Source organism: Lupinus angustifolius, chromosome LG09, assembly GCF_001865875.1.
Source record: "Lupinus angustifolius cultivar Tanjil chromosome LG09, LupAngTanjil_v1.0, whole genome shotgun sequence".
NCBI classification, from domain to species: Eukaryota; Viridiplantae; Streptophyta; class Magnoliopsida; order Fabales; family Fabaceae; genus Lupinus; species Lupinus angustifolius.
Genome location: NC_032017.1, coordinates 11,575,799 through 11,597,230, shown reverse-complemented (window position 1 = coordinate 11,597,230; position 21,432 = coordinate 11,575,799). Strand labels below are relative to the sequence as shown.

The 21,432-nt window shown below is 32.6% G+C and overlaps 2 protein-coding genes and 1 long non-coding RNA gene across 3 annotated transcripts; 1 reads left to right on the top strand and 2 right to left on the bottom strand.

Annotated features, from left to right (window-relative positions):
• On the top strand, nucleotides 4,336-5,107 carry LOC109357521. Its single transcript, XR_002108870.1, has 2 exons — nucleotides 4,336-4,490; nucleotides 4,989-5,107. It is a non-coding gene; the product is annotated as an uncharacterized LOC109357521 (long non-coding RNA).
• On the bottom strand, nucleotides 5,035-11,921 carry LOC109357520 (39S ribosomal protein L46, mitochondrial-like). The gene is made up of 7 exons (XM_019601525.1): nucleotides 11,741-11,921; nucleotides 10,703-10,849; nucleotides 7,631-7,696; nucleotides 6,770-6,844; nucleotides 6,014-6,143; nucleotides 5,786-5,911; nucleotides 5,035-5,457 (listed from the first exon to the last, which is right to left on the bottom strand). Exons 2-7 carry the CDS (start codon nucleotides 10,846-10,848, stop codon nucleotides 5,314-5,316), a joined length of 687 nt encoding a protein of 228 aa, XP_019457070.1. The 5' UTR covers nucleotide 10,849; nucleotides 11,741-11,921; the 3' UTR covers nucleotides 5,035-5,313.
• On the bottom strand, nucleotides 14,596-18,931 carry LOC109355766 (sphingoid long-chain bases kinase 2, mitochondrial). Its single transcript, XM_019598973.1, has 12 exons — nucleotides 18,640-18,931; nucleotides 18,400-18,476; nucleotides 18,244-18,297; nucleotides 18,049-18,108; nucleotides 17,442-17,519; nucleotides 17,262-17,308; nucleotides 17,127-17,167; nucleotides 16,889-16,973; nucleotides 16,695-16,809; nucleotides 16,422-16,544; nucleotides 16,180-16,280; nucleotides 14,596-15,098 (listed from the first exon to the last, which is right to left on the bottom strand). Exons 1-12 carry the CDS (start codon nucleotides 18,851-18,853, stop codon nucleotides 14,969-14,971), a joined length of 1,125 nt encoding a protein of 374 aa, XP_019454518.1. The 5' UTR covers nucleotides 18,854-18,931; the 3' UTR covers nucleotides 14,596-14,968.

Genomic DNA, 21,432 nt, shown 5'->3' with positions numbered 1-21,432 from the left:
ATTGTGGCTTCTTTAGATTCAAATTGCATACCAATAAAAAAATCATTATCAATAATATCTGTTAAACCGGTTGTATGTCCAAAATCACAACCAGCTTCAGAATTTGTGTTCAAGAAAAATGATGATGGAGTAGTATATATCATACTACGAGATGAACCATTATCAAATTGAACCTCCTCCTCATCACTACACTTTTCAATCTTCTCTTCATCGTTAAAATCGCTAACAATATCTCTCATAATGTTCATCTACATTTAACAATTAATAAGATTAAAACATATAAACTTATAAGAATGAAATAAAATGTAGTAATTAAATGATATACTAACATCTACAAAGAAAGTTTACTCTGTTACAGAATGGAGAAAAATTTTTGTGGAAAGATAATATAATTTGGGAAAAAATTAAAAACTCAAACTCCCGTCCCCCATTGCCGATTTAGGGGGGAGAGAAAAAATATATATAGAAACTCCCCCTGTTGACGATTTTGGGGGGAAGAAAACAAAAAAAGGTGCAACTCAGAAGCCGATTATATAAAATTTATATCAATCTAGTAATTTTTCTAAAAGGTGCACCAAGCTCTGTAATTTTTCGGTCAAGGTGCACCATGCAAGTAAAAACTCCATTATTTTCTTCTTCAAAATTACCTCACACTTAATGTACTACTCCTCTCAATTGTACGATTTCATTATTAAAAGCAATATATACACTAATATTATATCCATTGTCCTTCTGTTACTGTACTTCAGTATTTCATCTACATAAATAGTGGATGATATAGTGACTATGTATAAATCTTTATATTAATATTACATAGATATTACACTCTTAAATTTATATATGAAAATTTAAACGAAATAAGAATTCAAAGGAAAGGAAAATGAGTATTATTTTTTAGGAAAATAATTTAATTATGTCAAATAATTTACGGTGACATTTCAAAAGAAGTCTCATAGAAATTGTGAGGACATGTGACATTTTTTTCTTATTCATTTATTATTGTTACTTATTGGGGACAAACTTGGGTCCAATATATTATTTTTATTTTCACACATAGTCCATCCAAGACGATCTCTCAATTTATATCTACATCAATTATGATTATATAATACAATAATCAACAAAATATTGAGCAAACTCATACATAATGTAATAAGTAATAAATGCAATAATAAACATATTCAATTAGAATTTTTATATAAGAACAAAAAATGAAAAAATAATAATTGTTTGAGGATAAGTAAAAAAAATTGGGGTTCATTAAGCATCGGATCTATATACTGCGCTTGCACATGTTCGACCTAGTGACGTCAAACCTTCTAATGAATTGGATGGAGATCACTTGTCCTATTTTAGGTGTTTCAATGGTGTCACAATCCAATTAAAGGTTACCACATAATTAAAAGCGCAAAAAGTCAAGACTTGCTCATGTGACACTAACCTAAGTTTTGATGAAGACAATAGACATACAAGTAAGCTTGAAGATCATACAACAAAAAAGAAATCGAAGACTCAAGGGTTGCATTTATAGACTTAGGATATTGTAAGCTTTACTTTTATTAGAAGTCTTAAGATGATTACCTTAGATCGAGTCTAGGTTAGGTAAACCTAGGTGGAGTCTCACAAGAGCCTTAATATAAATAAGATTAAAATGGAGACATCACATCTAGATATAATATGATAAGTAGGCTCATGCATTCACATACATAGTATTATGCACTAAAGATAGTTTATTTGGAAAACTATGTATACCATGTGCATATCATATAGGTAGTAGTTTACCTTACATCAAGAAAAACATTTTTCAATCAATATAATCGATTAAGTACTATGTGTAATTGATTATCGTGAATTACAGTAGCTAACCAATCTGATGCTAATAGTGTGGTAATTGGTTAAGACATTTTATAATCGATTAAGATGTAAGAGAAAAATTAACTTAAGAGGTTTAAGCATATTTGACTTTTATCAAATTTAAGTATTAGTGACAATGAGTTTTGACTAATAATTGTGAATGTCTTTAAACTTTATATACTTTAGTTTTTTTATTCAGTTTTGTGATATAAAAAATTAAACCTAGAATTCTAGATATAGAAGAGATGTATGGAGTGAAAAATGTGTTCATATATGAGAATGGTACACTTATTGAATGTCTTGGGCTATAAAAAATTAGTGATTGCGATATCTATTTATCATTCTATACAAGCAAACCAAAATGAAGCAAAAGCAAAAGATTAAGGTTTACTTTTATAAGACTATTGAGTTAATGACTGCCACTACTAACAATACAGGAGAACCAGTACTTTAAATTGTTGTTGTAATAATTGCGACGATGATTATTATAATCGTGCAATGTGGATTTTGACTGTTATTAATTTATTATAGTGTGAATTATTTTATAAGTAAAAAATATTTTTAATATCAATATGGTTTAATATAATCTTATACAGTTGCGTTACAAAGTGTGATTTAATGTCATACTGACAATGAGGTGAGTGTACTATTGTGTCCACATCTACAATTTGAAACGGTAACTAGAACTTGTGCTATACGAGGTTGCTACTCATGAGTCATGACTAGTATACGTCTTTGTTCCTGACACGTAATAGGTACGTGTAACACGTTACCTCTTTTTTTTTCTTTCAGGGAGAGTATAGCAGACGGTGTGGGTGAAGCTAGGAGTGTGTATAACTGTGTGTCATGCCCACAGATTTGTATGACACGAGTCTTTATTTTTCATCTAACTTCAATTTCTAGCTTTGTGATCTCTCAAACAAATTCAACCAATTTATTATGAATTAAAAGTACATAATGTTCCTTTGGTAGAGTGAAAATATAAGAGAATGTGAGGAGAAAAGTTGAAGAAAAATAGAATACTTCTTTTATTTGGTCCAAGGGAGAGTTGAAAGAGAGAGAATGAAAATGGAATGGGGTCCAATAAATTTTTTCTCCTCCTAAGTGAGGAGAAGATGGACTAATCAATGTTCCGAATCAATAATTTGAAACAAAAACAAAAAAAATAATAAATATTTAATTTTTTTTTAATTGACAAAATATATTTTTAGTGATCCAGAACATGGTTTAAAACATAACTTGAGATAGCGGATCCTTATGTGGGAAGAGTGAGATTTTTTTCTCTTCTTTTTCTATACAACCAAACAACAATAAGATCCATATTTTTTTCATCTTTTTCTTTCTTTTCATTCTTTCTCATATATTTTTCTCCTCTTACTTTCTTCTTTTTTTCCTATCAGATAAATGTTAGTTTTTAGCTGAAATGATACTTGAAATATACAAACAATGTCTAATCTCTTATGGGATAGAGTTTGAAATGTTGTAGGATTGAAAAAAGTCATTGAACCAAACCTTTCATAAATTGCACCAAAATATTGTTTGGTTGCGTTCCTACACATAAATACAACAAAAATTGAATCAAATCATCCTTTTTTTGGTTCCTAAATTACAATAAAAGTCAAATCAAAGAGTGATACTCAAATCAACCTCGTATTTAAATACTTAAAATATCCCACCTCAGGATGTAATATATCCATCCACAGTGACATAAACATACGACATACATCGTGTAAATAATTATTTATAAATCAACTTTTGAATATCACTTTAGACATCAAATATATTTATTTCCATCTCATGCTTTATATTTTTTATACACACATTTCAAAGACACTTTTAAAAAAGCAAAGCATATATGTCCCATTTTGATACATGAAACTTAAAAGATCATAAACTACAATCGTTTGCGAATCCGATCAACAGTCGAATTAGTCGAATTGGTCAGACCATCTAATTCTCATAACATTGGGTCAAAGTCAAACCTTCCACTTAACCTGCTCGAGTTAGTTGCACATTGTTTCATATCCATTGCTTCTTCTCTCTATTATTTGTTCATTCTCCTCTCATTGTACTTCTCTCAATCCTTCTTCTAAGTAAACTCTATTTACTTTTAAGCTTGAGAGGTTTAAGCATATTTGAGTTATGTCAAAGTGACAACGAGTTTTGACTATTAATTGTGAGTATCTTTACTTTTATGTATTTTAGTTTTTTTATTCAGTTGTCATATAAAAAAATTAAATCTAGAGATATAAGAGACGTATGAAGTGAGAAATGTGTTCATATATGAGAGTGATAATTTAGGACAAGAGTCCTCATCACTCACTCATTTTCCTATCTCAAGTTTACAACCAATTGCTAAACCCCATGCGTTCATCTGGGTCTCTTGCCATCTTGCCACTGTTACCTGGACCATCACTGTCACTATAACAACCACTATCACCACAGCCTCCAAAATGCAGGATACCCAACATACCCAAACCACCATTTTCGGACCGCCACCACCACACTCAGCCCTATATATGACTATTTCAGTGTAAGCATCGAGGTGGGGTCATTGTAGAATGAGTTTTGGACCAAGTAGAAGCCGTCAATGAATGTATATATAGGAACGTAGAAAAAAGATAGCAATGTCGGGAGTTAAAGATAAATGATGGAACAGCCAAACAATGAGAAAAGAGAGAAACAGCAAAAGAAAAGAATTGTGGGCACATGATTTTTAAATAGTGGGTTCTAATCTCTTCTTGGCTTTTTGTTGCAATCTAAAGGCCTAGAATTGACCCTCCCACTCTCATAAAAAACAAATTTCTCATTTGATACATCCTATATCAGTCCAACACAGTCAATCAAGAAGGTATTGGTCCAATAGTGTAAGGGCCCGCTAGATCCTCAGGATGACCAAAAGGTTAAGAGTTCGATTATTTTGAGCGACACTTGTTGGGAGAGACAATCATGCACCCCGAAAAAGATTAGTTCGTTACTAAAAGGGTGAAGAAATACCCTTGGTAGTACCAAAAAAGTCTAACATTGTCAACAAAAAACAAATATAAATGAACTGAACTGTGAAGCTAGCTAGTGGTACCCTTCAATATAAGACCTAAGAAATGGACAAATTTTCCATGCAAGACAGGAAAAAGAATGCTATTTTGGATTCCAAAACAAGACTTGGTGAAATGGAAAATCAGATGTAAAGCAATGTATTCTCAAGTTTTTAGCAGCATGGCAACTTATTTATTATAGCAGTACAGCCAACTTCGAAAAACTACAGATAACAATGAAATAGTTTTTAGCCTTCAAGCATCCGTTTACATAATATGTCTTCAAGAATTGAGATGTAACTAGACCTTCTGTTCTACCCAGAAACTGTATTTTAGCTTGAACTTGATTCGAGATCCTCGACTGTGTATTTCATAGAAAACTAATTTGCGATAATCTTAATCAAACAAGTCTCCTTACCTGAGATCAGCTAATGATCATTTTGTTAAAAAACTCGGCTTGTTCAGGAAGATACTCCGTCAATTCATCCTTAGTCACCCAAACATAATCCTCACATTTGGCAATGTTGAACTTGTTCTTAGCAATTACTTGTGACTTGAAAAAGAATTTCTGAAACAAGATTTCAACAAAAGGAAAGAATGAGCATATCAATTCCACACGGAGAAGTAAGGCAGAAGCATTAGAAAAGTTAGCTTTAAAATCATGGAGAAAGTCATTCAGCTTGTGAGGGTAAGTCTGCGTACACCTACCCTCCCCAGACCTCACTAAGTGAGAGCCTTGTGCACAGGGTTGCCTTATATAACAAACCACACAAAGGAAAGGCATATGAAGGCACTTTCCGAAAATGATATGGTATGCTGATATAAATAAGCATATTGAAAGATGTCAACTATCCACTAGTAGAATAGAAGCACCAGAAAATTTTCAATAAAATTACCTTAAAAGATGTTGGTCCAGATTGATCTTCTTTGGGATGAACAACCATATGAGCCATTGGAGCATTTCCAACAAAATATGTATTAGAAAGATCACCGATGACTGAATTCAATGCAGACTCTGCACACTGCAAAATTTCATAAATTAGGAGGAGAAACAAGTTATAAATAAGAAGAAACATACGTATTTCCAGAATTTCATTGCAGACTCTGCACACTGCAATATTCACCTTGCGCATGGTGTCCTCTGATTCATAGACTTTCTCCGGAAAATGCCACACAGGCTTCCCACTTGGAGCCCCATATGCATTACCAAAGAGAAGAAGGTAGAGTCTTCTGTCAAGAGCTCTTTGTAATGACCTACAAAAAGCCAAGTAGTAAGAGAATATGTAAAATCATGCAGGTCTTAGTAATGATCTCGCACATGGTGCCCGGAGGAAGGTTTAGTTCTAAAACAAAGTTTATAACAATAAGAAAATAGCCTGAATAGTTTCTTATATCTCTAAAAGCTTCCACGTTATATTTGATACGACTGACCTTGCTCACATGTAGGTGTAGTTCTCAGTTGGAACTAGCCAAAGCTAAATTCATCCGATTACCAATAGAGCAGGCAAAAGAATATACAAGGAAAACAACAACCAAGTCTTAGTCCCACTAGGTGAGGTCGGTTATATAGATCGAACTATGTCATAACGCTCTATCATAAATCATGTCCATTGATAAAGCATTGATCTGTAAAAAATATAAACCATATGACCCATGATTATGAATATCCATAACTACACCGCGTCCGAGTAAATGGACATTTGCCCACTCCTAAGGAAGATAGGGGCAAGATAACAACCAGTTAATTTCTCTGAAAAAATCACAGGTATTTGACATTTTGGCATCTCTTATATGGCATTATATGATTTCCATAAATTGAAATAAAACATTTTCTTTCTGCAAGTCACACGAGTAAAAGGTCTACTGAAATTAGTACATACTTTCGATCATTGGTTTTGTCTGCTTCAGTCACTCGTGGTGCCGGCACATAGTCAATTTGATAATCACCTTTTCCCCTGGAAGTAACATAATTTTCACATCAGACTAGATGAAAACAAGGAACACTGTAGTTTGCCAGTTGTGTTACTCTTAAATAGATAGATACATGTGAGGAAAGTGGGACGAAGCAACAAATACAAACATTTATCTATTGCATCATAATCATTAACTGTGAGTAAGTGGAATATAGTAAAGCTATTCAATAACATTCAGAAAATGTCAAACTCCAACTTTAATATGGAATTACTACAAATCTACAATTATAAGCACATGCTCACTCAGATCAAACTATCCACAATAACAAGTGCCTTTGCACATTTGTCATAAAATATTGTAATTCTTATATTTTCACATCATCTTTTGCACCCCTTTAAAACTTAAGGCAACACAATCTCATGCCTCACAATGGAATTGGTTTTTTTTCAAAAACCAAATATGGCTTCTTCATATTAATGGATTTGTCATCGTTTCAACTCTCTGGTGCAACTTATGGTCTATGAAGCATTTAGTTTTTTATTGGGTATAGCGCAAAAAACAAATTTGGAATGAAAAGTAAGATGGAAATATCATAATTATTTGTTTCATTAAAAATCAGCTTTGCAAAAAAAAACCTTTTTCAATGCCTGTCTTGTACTTTTCCAATAGCTCCATTCTTAATTTTACTTTTACTTCTCTTGAAGCTTAAAAATATACTCTTGCTCTATACTATTATGAAAGGAACCTAGTGCAATACAACTATAATGTCATTTATTTTCAAGTAATTAAAAATTTTAAATTATAAACTGTTTCTTAAGTATTCGTACCTTGCATCAGATTTGTCTAGAAACTCATCAGGATATCTACGCTGATATTGTTGTCGCCATCGAAATCTAACCATCCAAAGCCGATGAAATATTAGATATAGAAAGTATAACAAGAACCATAACATCTGTAAGAGAATGGAACAAGCAAAAAAGCAGATAAAAAGAACAACAGTCTTTGCTACAACAGGTTCTTCAAGTTTGCTAATCAAATTCAACCACAATACAATCATTTGACCAAGAAATATCAAGAGCAAATCCTTACACTTTAAGCCATAACCTCACTTTTCATTTAAGAATTGAAGAAGTCATGAAGCAAGACAGTGTGGCAATTTAATTATCATATACTATTTGGTTTCTAATAACTTGAGAAAGCTACTGGTGATAGAATTTATACAATTTCTTCGAACTACCATTGGTTGGTAGAGGAATATAGGAAAATACACCTTGTCATCCCAAACATTCATTTCCAGATAATGGAAATCAGTACTAGTGGGATATGCATATTATGCCAAGAGATGAATGAGCCGAGAAACCATCTTTTTATAATGTAAATACTCTATTGCTATATTGCAACTTGTGAAGAACTCGTTGAACATACAGCAATTTCCAGAGAGATAGTCTCTGGTCCAGAATCTTTTTGCATGTTTGGAAGCATAATAGGATAAAGAAATCAACAGTGTTTGCTGCCATTATGCTCTAATCTATTGTATCTAGGAGGAAGGAACATGCGATAGTTCCACCAAAAATCTTGACCTGTGGAGGTGATCCTCAAGCAACTGAAGAGATTTCTTATAGAGTGTGGTCTTTATACAAATACAGAAGATAATAGATAGGTTGACTGTAATACACTGAGGATGGTTCGGTGATTTGAGGTAGCTTCGTTGGGACTTTAAGGAACATCCTCCATAGAAGGTGGCTAATTAAACCACCTAATTGATGGGAAACACTAATTAAGTTAAGCTCTTCATGTATAATTTGTTGTTAGGGTAATGAAGTTTTTACTACTTACCTAAAAAAAGAATTCACTGAAGAGATCTATGCACTAGGAGACAAGTTTTTTCCCTATATTTTTCTCTTGGATAATTTTCAGAGGCATAAATTAAGGCATTTAGTGTGCTTGATGTAGAAACACAACATAAAATGACAGCCTCTAACAGGATGGTTCGTCTGTACGTTGTTCACATGTCACCCAATTCACAAACATTAGGTGAGTCGAAGTTTAAAACTCCAGATTTACATCCTTTCCCTCTCTAAATTTCTCTTTCCGGTTACTCAGAAATAAATTGGTTTGCGCTTTGAAGTGATGAGGTCGCAAAGAGGGAAGTAGGGCTCCTATTGAAAGGCTTTCCCTCCCTCAAAAGGCGACCAGCTTTCAATACTAGTTGTTACGTTATGCTGCCATTTTTCCAATATCATTGAATAACATGGCCTGCCTCGGGCTAAGGTAACTCAAGTGGGAGAGCCGTGTTATGGGTGACCATATTGCATGGTTCAGAGAGCACTTGTGTATGTGATGCAAGTGAACGTGTACGAAAAAGCTGTATCTAGGGTGAGTTCTTTGTTCCGTCAACCCTATCTATGTTTCTACAATGGCCCAAGAACACGCTCATTCTTCAGCCGTAGAGAGACTTTTGAATTGCGAGGTACCATTACGAGCTCAATATATACGAGTGTTATTCCGTGAAATAACTCGAATTTCAAATCATTCACTTGCTTTAACTACTCATGCTATAGATGTGGGAGCATCCACTCCGTCCCTGTGGGCTTTTGAGGAGCGGGAGACATTGTTGGAATTCTATGAAAGAGTGTCGAGAGCCAGGATGCATGCCAGTTTCATACGACCAGGTGGAGTGGCACAAGATCTGCCTCTTGGCTTATGTCGAGATATTGATTCCTTCAGACAACAATTTGCTTCTCGTATCGACGAATTAGAAGAGATGCCAACCGGCAACCGTATCTGGAAACAACGATTAGTGGATATTGGTATTGTCACTGCATAGCAAGCAAAGGATCGGGGACTCAGTGGTGTAATGTTAAGAGGTCGTGCGACATGAAGACATTTATAGCAATATGGGGGGAGTTCCCATCAGGCAACAATGGTTTTGCCTGACCCTACTTTAAGCATGCATATTCTGTCAGTGAAGACTTTAAGCCTTAGAGCTTACGTTATAAGAGCAAAAGGCCTGGGGCTAGGGTGAGCTGAGGGGGGACAGCGTAAGTGAGCGAATGAGTTTAAGCCCAGTCAAAAATGAATGTTGTAGGCGGGGCAGGCCACCCACCTTCAAATGGTGTTGGTCCTACGGACTGTGAACGGATTCGCCTCTGGCCTCTGGGCACGTCGGAACTGCATGAGTTCACTGGGGTGGAGCACAGTCCGCCAAAATCGGCATAGGGTAGGTGCTATTGATGGAACATGGTAAGCCTATCTTTCTCCATATGGAACTGTTGCGGGCACATATAGATGTGGGTAGAGGAAGTCTCAAAAAGCGAAGGCCGAGCTGAGCTGTAGGTCACGTGACCTGCATCGAGTTGGTGGTTGACTGGGCCTTTTCCTTTATCAAAGCAGATCAGCTCGCCGCCTTCTTGTTATCAAAAAGTCGGTCGAATCGGGCGGGCAGAACGTCGAATGAAATAGGTAGTCGGGTTCTCTTTTTACAACCCTTTTGATATGAGAGGCTCGGCCACCTTCCCCATATCCCTTATGTTTAGGAGAGGGATCCACCCAAGAACGACTAGTCTTGTGGTGGTCTTTATTAGTAAAGGAGGCACGGACTCCGCGAACATCTCGCGCCCCCTTTACTAATAAAGGAAATAAAGCCTCAACCAGAACCACATTCCTTTTGCGTGCGGATGTAGCTAAGTGTCTGGCTCTATTGGTCATAGTTCCTTGTTGTTGTGGCCAGTGCTCGTTTGCGCGCGCGTGAACCAACCCAACGTTAAAAATCGAATTAACTTCTTCCATGATATACTCAAGACTAACTAAAATGTCAAAAATCCCATCCACGATATTTTTCGTTGGCCTTTCAGTACATTTTTTATAATATATGAGTGAATGGAAGTAGAGAGACTTACGAGAATTCTTGAAATGCATAAACAATAGGATCAATTTTAGGAATGACCACTGGTAGCCGCTCAAAGAGCACCGAAGCAACAAGTTTCTCAGCGCTTGTGCTGAATCCTCGTCTTGTCAAGAGAGGCCGAACCAAAGACATCTTCATCCTGATTTTACAACAGAAAAGTAGCGAACATCAGATACACAAAAGTAAAGCATAACATACACAATGGGAGTGAGAAAAGAGAGATTGCACTCTCTTTTATAAATATTCAAGTGGATATACACCAGGCAGCCCTATCAATGATAAATTGTAAACCGGAGTCTATAAACACACAATTCAACCAAAAAATGGTTTAACCATGAATCACATTGATATTTGATAGGGGCATAAATGTAATTCCCTAATTATAATACAGTTGCTGCCTACTGTAGGTAGTTAAAACTTAGAAAGAACGGAAGCTCCCGAACCTCGGCCAGAGCTGTTAGCCAGCTGCATAAATAGTAGATTGTAGTTGAAGTTACTTAGCTATTGATTCATTTCACTGTTTCACTCTCTATTCTCGGTAATCCTAAGCTTGTATCCTTCGCTCTACATTAATAATAATACAATTTCAGATTCATTTCATCCATAGGAATCCCTATCAACTGTTCTCCATTTCTTCGAATTCTTCGAAATTCCTAGAAATCCATTCCCAACCTTATCACACATACAGCTACAACATTAAGAAAAAAAATTAAAAAAATAACACAAAAATCAATTTTTTATCTCTCAGATTCACACTAAACACCACCATCTTCTAAGATTACACAAAAAATAAGATCCAAAACCCTCCAAATTTTATGATATATGAAAACCCAAAAGTGTCATAAAGAAAAGCGAGAGGTAACACAAAATTCCCCACATTCAAAAGCAATACGATACAAAATAACCAAATATTAACAAAAGAAACAACTTTACATGGATACATTGAATTTGATGCAACCCCATTTTAGTTAAGGTGGCTAAATGTACGAAAATGGGTCGAAGGAGAAAGAATAGAGGTTTCTCATGTTACCTGAAAATGGAAGAGTGAGGTAGCAAAATATCGTTGAATTCGTTGGTGAATTGATGGAAGATGCAGAGTGGAGACCAGGTACGAGGAAGACGATAGAGCAACCTGTGCGATGCGACTGAATGAGGCCAATGCCTCCTGATGCGAGGGTTTAAGGTTTTTCTAGTACAAGAGGGTTTTTTAGTTCTTCTATAATATGGAGTACAATAAATAGGGGAAATGAATAAAGCATCCCTAATCTTTATATCTTTTCTAGGTAAAAAATGTATTATTAATTATTTGTTGTTAATTATTCCTTAAATTTTATTATTTAGTCAAATTAGTTTATGTATAAATATATTGTTAAATTATTTATAGATAAGAAGGAAATTATTGTATTCATAATCACAATAGAAACAAATAAACAATGCATGTCAGTGTTGATATAAGTAGGAATGCGCCATCAAAAATACAAAATTTATTGAGAAGAAGAAAACAAGTAAATTATAGAGTTAAAAATGTTTGATATAGTAGTATTGCTATATATACAAAAATAAAATAAAATTAACAATCGAGATTAAAAAATGTATTAGTTAAAGTTTTTCATTACTTTTAATTTAACATTATCTTTGTGTGTAGACTCATTTCACTAATAGTTAAAATTTAATAGATAATTATGAAGAAAAAATAGTTCGTTCCCAAATAATTATATGGGCTATATACAAAATTCATAACATTAGTTAGTCTTAATAGAATCAATTCAATATTTAAGTTATTGACTTATTGTTAATATTATTGGGTAATGTTAGGTATGTATTATTTTCAAAAACAATATCCCTAAACATAAGCTCCTACTATATTATTTAGATTATCATTTTCTTTCAATTGTTTAGAATTTGAACAGTATTAAAGAAGAGCAGGATCCACTTATTTCAAGATAAGTTTTTTAAACTTATTCCTTATCCTAGCTATCAATTAGATCTACTCATTAATTCAAATTATTGGATTTCTCTAGAATGATTGATAGGATGAAGAGTAAGTTTAAAAATATTGTAAATTCTTTTTTTATAAATTTGATTTTTTATAGCTTTCATTTTTATAATCAATGTGCAATATGAAATATATGATGCACGTTCTAGTGATATATTCAATTTCACTTTTGTGTTGAGCATGCTTTCTGTTTTTAAATTAAATAATTCATTTTTCTTCTAGCTTGGGAACATGAGGTGGCATTAAAAGAGTGAATAACCAACAAGGCCCAAATATATTTTCAGGGAGACCAGAATGTTAAAGATTCAATTCTTAATAACAATATTTGTTGAAAGAGGTAGCCACATATTCTAAAAAATATTAATTTTTTATCCAAATACAAGAAAATGTTTTTGATGATACCAAAAAAAATCTGACATTCAAATAGACTCATAACAATGTCAGGTTACCCAACGCTTCCTCATTGTGGATCTCTTCCATGTCAGTTTCTACTTTAACTTAGTCAACCTCTTCTTTAACATTTGCTGATAAACTTCACAATTACCTTATTAAAATATGTATCAACTCATATATTGTTTTCCATTCCATTAATTATAATTTCAATTTATTTGATAATTTTATTAGTTAATAAAATTGTAAGGTTATATGATTAGTCTCAAAATGGCATAATAATAATTTTTTTCTATATAACAAAATTGTTAGTTACTTGTTGGATTTTTTCTAGTAATTTATATGAATGTTAATCTTTCTTGGATATCTTCCTCGGGTCTTGTCCTTTACTAAAAGAGAGCTTCTATATTATTCATAAAGATAATAAAGTATCTTTTGATATAAAGAGATAAATTATCTTTTATAACCACTAAAATTATGATATTTGTCTTATCTAATGATTTTCTATAAAAATATTTCTAAAACAAAACAGTAATGCATCATATTTTTATTAGTCGGGGAGATAAACTATCTTCTTGTGTAAGGAGAAACTTTATTCTCTTTATAGAAACTCGTTTCTAGACATTAGAGCATCTCCAGAAGCAAACAAAATTTTCATTGTCATTTTGATCTCACACATTATTTTATAATAATTACACTTTTCGATTAAATAAGAACAATATCTAATTTTCTCTACATGAACAAACATCATTCTTATTCTTATTTGAATCACATAACCTACCCTACACCTTTATATTTTTACAATAAATATAACAAAATATTAAAAATAATTACTTATTTATTTATTCATAAATTAAAAATCACTATAATTATTATAAATAAATTATAACTAGCAATATATTTTCTTTTTGTAGATTATAAAAATAAATTACACACAAATAAATAAAACAAAATATTGCATTAATTAAGATAAAAATTAAAGATAATTTCAAAATATAATATAAATTACAACATAATAAATGAAAATATAAATAAAATGCATAAAATAGATGAAGTACACATCACAACACATGAATGTAATCTCTTCTCATTAAGAACTTTTCTTATTTAAGAACAAAACTCAAGAAATAAAAATGTCACGGTAAAAGACAAAGTAAAAATATTCTTATTCTATAAAGAATAACCTTAAAAATAATCACTTTAGATGTCTTATCATTCCATTTTTCTTCACACCAACAATATATGAGTTTTATATACTATAATTTCAAAATATATCTTTCATTTTTAATTATAATTGACTCTTCAAAAAGTAATACTATGAATAGTGAATAATGTATTGGTTGTATAAAAATCTTTGCATTGACAGTACATAAATGTTACACTCCATGATGTCTCATATAACCAGTATTCCACTCCTAATCTATACCATTTCCTAAACTGAATTAATTTAGAAGCAATTTTACATAGAGAAATAAATTATATGTTAACACTTTAATGACTAAATATCACAACTAAGCTCATATGCATTATGCAAAACACTGAATGTACTCTTCCACTTCAAAAAAAAATTGAAGTAGACTACATCAACTCATACATATGATACAAAATCTTTCCCTTCTAGTAAACAGCATCATACAATGATGAACAAATTTCAAGTTATTAACATCTGCCATTTCTCTGAAATACCCAGAAAGAGAATGAATGCCTCAGAATTGTGCTATTTGTCTGTGTTGAAATCTAAGGCAAAAATGAGGTAAAGGGTGGGAAAATTTTCATTACATTCACTTTCATTCTCAATGGATAACCTTGAAAGTTAAGTTGAAAATCTGCAGTTTTTTTGGGTATAATTAACTCTGTTATTTTGTAGCTGAATCAGTATATCATTTCAATAGCTGCAGGCAGAACACAAATCTTCTTTGGAAGGAATCCTAAATGTTCTCCATCAGATTGAATATAAACACCACCCATGCCTGAAATGTCCTCCACCTCAATAGAAAGTACACTACGAGACAAAAAAACCACTATGAATGAGTACAAGCACAAGCCTAAGAAAGCCTAAACAAAATAAAATAAAGGGTTGCCCGATGTACGAGGCTACCCCACTAGGCTCCTACCTAGTGGGATATGGGGAGAGCAGATGTATGTAACCTTACCCGCACAAGCGGAGAGGTTGTTTCCAGAATTTGAACCTATGACCTTTGGGTTACAAGCAAACAAACTTACCATTGTGCCGAGACTCAAATGAAATAAAAATAAGAAAAATAATTTGAACGCTAGCTTTGGTTGAACTGGAAAAGTTCAGCACATATGATAGCTTATCAAGAAAACCAAACCCAATAAAGTTCATTACAGATATTCAAACAGTTGTGTTTTATTAACACATTCAAAACAAACAGCTCATTACCAATGTTCACCAATCCCTAAACAGTATGAAACTATGAACCATTTGCAATGTCAACTTGATTGTCATTATATTAGGCTGAAAAATGACTACAAAAGTCTCAAAACTGAACAAGTTATTCCATCAATGATTAAAAAATTTGAGCCCTTTCTTCAAAGAATATCATACTTGATTTGACAGACACTTACCAAGATTCTCAAAATACTAACTATAAGCTAGCATTGACTATAGTGAAGTATTCAAAGATCAACTAAGCTGAAAGGTTCTAATATATGCAAGGATACAAGTTACTCTTACTAGATATTTCTTCCTCATTTATTGTTAATTGAGATTCTTCGCATTCAAGATTTTAAGGTATATATGGCGTGACAAAACTGTTTCTGAATAAAACAATATACATACTCATAAAACGAGAAAATCTTTCTTTAAATTTCAGCATCACCATAAAAAAGTGTCCCACCTGGATCATTAGAATCATAGTTAAGCGGGGGGCTTGAAAAAAAGAAAGATAACTGGCCTTTACACAAACAAATTTAATACATATTTTAAGTTCAGATTTGATAAGATCGTGTGATCCGAATTCATTAGTCATCTAAACCTCAGAAACCAATCATCAATAACTAGGAAGTAACAACAGGTGTCATGAAGAACAGTGCGATGCATTCTCTGGAAGAGATTATACCTTCTCGAAGAGACATTTTTCTCCGTCAAGTGTGTCCCATTGTACAGCTTATGCATTTTCAGGAGAAAATCATACCACTTAAAGTTCTGAAGAATCACAACCTGCAGAGTTTACATGAAACTATAAACACAATGTTTTTTATTTAAAAAATATTACCAGAAATTGGGAACACAGTTATAGCCACCATATTGTTATCAATGAATGATTAGTCTTCAAAAATATTTCACAGAAGGACATTTCACCTCTAACTTTCCATTGCAAGGATCAGCATTTGGTGTAATTTTCATACCACCGCCGAAGTATTTTGCATTTCCAATGCAAAGGGCCGTCACTTGAGGACATGTTTCCCACTCACCTTCATTGACCTGCACTTTTCATATATTATAAAACATTATGTAACATACACTTCTGGTGCACATACATAGAAGCATATGAAAGAACTAAAATATACAGCAAGACTTTAGATAAGTTGCTTAGTCCTTTCAACAAAAAACGGTGAAATAAGTTACACTGACTTTGATTCTGAGATCCTGGTTATGATGACTCATGAAGGCCTGCAATGCACCAATGACATAACACAGGTTACCAAATCTCTTGTATCGAGAAGCATAAAAACCTGCCTTTGCACTCCTGCAAAATTTTGTCAAGCAGACATTTAGATATGCTTTGCGTTGGAAAGCTCAATCTGAAATTCTCAACTTATCCTTACAAATGGATGTCGGCGACGTTAATGAAGTAATGATGTTCACCGATTTCTCCACTGATAACACCAACATCTATCCTTGATCTCAACCCTGAACAGCTCCTACATTAGCATGTCTCCAATGACAAACTAAAAGCATATAAAGTAACATAGATTTTGAGGCAAGCTTTTCCCAGATATAGTTATCAGATAGAATAGAGCACAATAAAGAAACATCACCAAAATATATAGTAGAGTGGAAAACCTCTAGCAACACGTTCAATGGCCTCGCAAGGATCATTTTTCCTGGAAAAAGACACAGCAAATGTTTCAATTCACTTATAAGTCCAAATAATGTCCATAAGAAGCAGAAGAAGAATGATGCCAAACAGAAACTAACCACCCGATTGTTCTTGCAAAATCAGAACCAGTTCCCAAGGGGATGACCTGTAAAATTCCAGAACATAGTTATAGTTTCACAGTTCCATTTCAGAGAGATTTTTTTACAGATGACTTAATCCAACACCAACATGCATTGAGGTAAAACTGAGAATATGGCATTCTGATAGAAATTACTCACACCAAGAGCAGTTGAATTGGCAGGCTCTTTAATTTGACTAGCAACAGGTTTACCAGCCCAGAAGAAACCATTAACAACCTGCTTATAATAAACAATGATGTGTAACAAATATTCTCTCTTGACAAATCCTAGGAAGAACAATAACAAAGGAAGGTTTTGTACACGAGGCTCCCACCTAGTGAGGTATGTGGAGGTAGATGGACACAACCTTACCCTCACAAGTAAAGAGGTTGTTTCCAGTATTTCAACCCATAACCTTCAGGTCACAAGGCAAGAAACCTTAACGTTGTGCCGAGGCTCACCCTCTTTCTAGGAAGAACATTTCTCGACAAAAATGTTTAAAATTTTCAAACTAATTGTGCTTAACATAATAACATTAAATAATCGTTTGCAAACTAACTGAAAGGTTTTACAGAGAAACATGTCAAAGGTAAGCTTTGTTGAAAACATTCTCATGCGATAGAAATTTCTCAATTATTTCATTGGGAACTTAATTATGCAGCAACAAAAATTGCAAGAAATTCCTCCAACTATATCATCACTCCAATACTAAGTAAAAAAGTTAGAAAAGAAATGAGCTAGAAAAAAACATTCAAGCAGTGTGCACCTCATGAAGAGTTCCATCACCTCCAACAGCAATGACAGCTTCAGCCCCCTCCCTTATAGCCTTCATAGCAAATAATTCAACACATAGTGAAATCAAATAACCACTTATAGTAAAACAACTCAATTACTTAATAAAATAAAATCAAATAATCAGTACCAAAAACACTAATTGATGCCACAAACCCTTTAAACTAACCTCTCTAGTTATGTCAATAGCATGACAAGGACCAGAAGTCAAGGATTCACGTATCTATTCAACCAAAAAAAAACTCATGTGTCATGAATTTACAAATAAAATTTAAAAAAAGGAACTGAATTTGAAGATTTAATTATCAAACAAAAACATACTCACATTATATTCTTTGCTAAGTCGAGACCTTAAATATGGAACTAGCTTCTTCCATTCTTTACCAGTGCGTCCATTAGCACCTGCAACCCAAATTCCATAAACCTTCAAAAATTCAAACTTTTCTCCAAAATAAATAATGGGTAAACTCTAATTCAACACCCCATCATTCATTTAGCTCAAAAACACTGAAAAAACAACAAAAAAAAACATGCCCCCAGAAGAAAACGATGAATGAGAACAAACCTAGAGGGTTGACGATGAAAACAAGGTCCCTTTTGCGAGAATAAGATGAAGAACCGAAGGTTTGAGAGTGATCTGGAGCCATGGGTTGAAGCTCTGATCTGAGAGTGAAACCCATGGGTTTAAGAATACACATGGATGATGTTGTTGTTGTTCTTCCTAATGTTGCTACAATTTGATGATTGTGGTAATTGCCGCCACAATTAAAACATGCCATATTTTCTGTTTCTGTGAATGTGTAACAATTGAAAATGTGAATGTGTGCTTATATGCTATCTCTCATCTTCCTAAGAGTGTTTTGAACAAAATTGTAATTTTAGCTATGGTTTTGTTTTTATCCAAAAAAATAATTTCATCCTAATCTTGACATTTGCAGTTTTCGAAGGCAATGCGGATCTTAATTTAATTAATGCAGATCCTAATTTAATTAATGGAGGTTTTATTTTTATAGTATTGATCCTAACTATGGTAAAATTGGTCCTTCAACAATGAAAAGATTTATAATATATAGAATTTTATCCAATTTTCATTTGTATTAATTATTATAAAAAATGAATAATGATTAAGTGCAAATAGTGTAGGTTATAAGGATAGTTAAAAAAATCTTACGGTAAACATTTTTCTCTCCCATATAAGTTTCAAGTTTCTTTTTTTAGTATTATCAATGGTGTCCCTCACAACTAATGAACTAATCTCTTTTAAGTCATTCCTTACTCATATTTAAGTCTAAGTTTCTAACTATCTTAAACGTGTGATTGCAAAAATATATATATATATATGCACCTTAAATACTCATACAAAGTTGGTAAATTATCCGTATGTTTTACTTCTAAATTATTATTTTTATTAATAAGAGATAAGTATTACAAAAAAAACAAAATAAATAATAATATGGTAAGATATTTTTATCTTTTATATATAATGAAATAACATTTTTGCCTATAAAAACATGTAAAATCAAGTATTTGTCTCTTTCAATAATGGAGAGGATCCTTATTCGGCAGATGGTACGCGATAATAATAAAAATATTAGACTTTTAGTGTATAAATATTGAAATATAAAAATGGGAAAGCTTCCTATAAAATTTAAAATAAAAAATTATTGAATAATAATAAATTATATAAAGCAATACGCATAATTATATTAAAACTCCAAAATAACATATTTAACGCCCATTAATAAAAAAGTATAAGAAATAAAAAAAGTATTGTTAAAACCGTATTGATATAGTGGTTCAGTAATTCAGTAATTAAACTGCATGTCAGTTAAACCGGACATACCTGCTTATATTTATATATATATATAAACCTATACCAAAAAAATTTCAAATAGGTAAATACTCAAATTTATAATTCATATTCATAATCTACTCAAAATTCACATTAACAAGCAACTATAAGTCTTTAACAAATTCAAAGTCTAAATTACAAAACATATATCAATCTAAAAGTATCACTCAACAACTGCAAAATATAAATAAATAACACAGGTTCACAACTCACTCTACAAAATAAATAAATTTGGAGTTTTAACATTTAACACCAAGGAGTCAAAATTGTCTCATATCGAGATTATATTTTTGCACCAAATCTTATCTCAGACAGTACTCCAAGATTACACAAATGTCAATGAAATTACACATGAATGTTAGGAACCAAAATGTATAATCTAAGTATGGATTGGAAGCATGTGTCTTGAAGTTTGAAGTGTTGAAGAATGATTGGAAGTATGAGTCACTTGTAATGAGTTTTTAAGTTTTTAAGATTTTTTTTAAAAAAAATGCGTATCAACCAGCCGGTTTAATTAAATACCGGTCTGTTCACCGGTTTTGACCAGTTTTGATACTTGGCCAATTCAACATATGTACCATACCGATTAGGAGTCCGGTTTCCCGGTTTTCAAGTCGAACCTCGGTACGATACGGTTTTTACATCATTGAATAAAAATATTACATTCACTTAAAATATTCCTTTATTTTCTTTTAAAAGAGTTAAATTTATGAAGAGAAAAGTTCATAAAACTCCCTTAAACTTTATGTCTTTTGCAAGTAGACATTGTAAACTATTTTTTCTTTCTAGTTGCTCCTTAAACTTTAACTATTGATAAAATTAATTCATGTATACTTACAATGTTAAATTACTAACAATGAAATTGGAATTAATATATTAAAATAATGTAATGTTGCCTCTGAGTTTACATACTAGAAATATTTGCAATTCTTATTGAAGCTTTAGACCGATATATGATTGCAATCCATATAATTGAATATTTGATTCATTCTCCTCCCACCAATTAAAGCATAAGTAATCCTATTCATATGATCACTTGTGTCATCCATAAGCTTGGACAATTTTCTAAATCACTTATCAAGCAATTATTCCACCGTGAAGCTGTATTCCATAACAAGCTCAAATCATTGTATACCACTTCTTTGGGATATTAAGATATTTAATCTCGAGGCAATCGTAAAGGCTCTTCAAATTATCATCTTTGTTCAGGCTAAAGTATAAGCGAGACTTGAATGTTGATAATCATAATTCTTAACTAAAAATGTAAATTACATAATCAAATGTAACTAAAAATTGATATACTAAAGTCATGTAAAATCGCACCATTCAATCTTATACTCCCAATTATGAATGATTGAATAAAAAGTAAAGGTCTTTTCTACCCCTTCTCAATTTTACCGTGTCCAGCCTCTTGCTCCCCTGACTTGAAAATGATAATGGAAAGTCAGGGTGAGTAGTGTATTGAGTCGGATAAGACTTGTCTTTTTCCCGACTTTCAACTGTTGA

Coding starts and splice junctions, on each gene's coding strand:
- LOC109357520 (XM_019601525.1), bottom strand. CDS start 10,848: ATGAAGATGTCTTTGGTTCGGCCTCTCTTGACAAGACGAGGATTCAGC. Junction 6,845..7,630: donor CTAGACAAATCTGATGCAAG/GTACGAATACTT, acceptor TGTTACTTCCAG/GGGAAAAGGTGATTATCAAA. Junction 6,144..6,769: donor GACAAAACCAATGATCGAAA/GTATGTACTAAT, acceptor GGCTTTTTGTAG/GTCATTACAAAGAGCTCTTG.
- LOC109355766 (XM_019598973.1), bottom strand. CDS start 18,853: ATGGCATGTTTTAATTGTGGCGGCAATTACCACAATCATCAAATTGTA. Junction 18,477..18,639: donor TTTCATCGTCAACCCTCTAG/GTTTGTTCTCAT, acceptor TTTGGGTTGCAG/GTGCTAATGGACGCACTGGT. Junction 17,309..17,441: donor CCAATTCAACTGCTCTTGGT/GTGAGTAATTTC, acceptor GGAATTTTACAG/GTCATCCCCTTGGGAACTGG.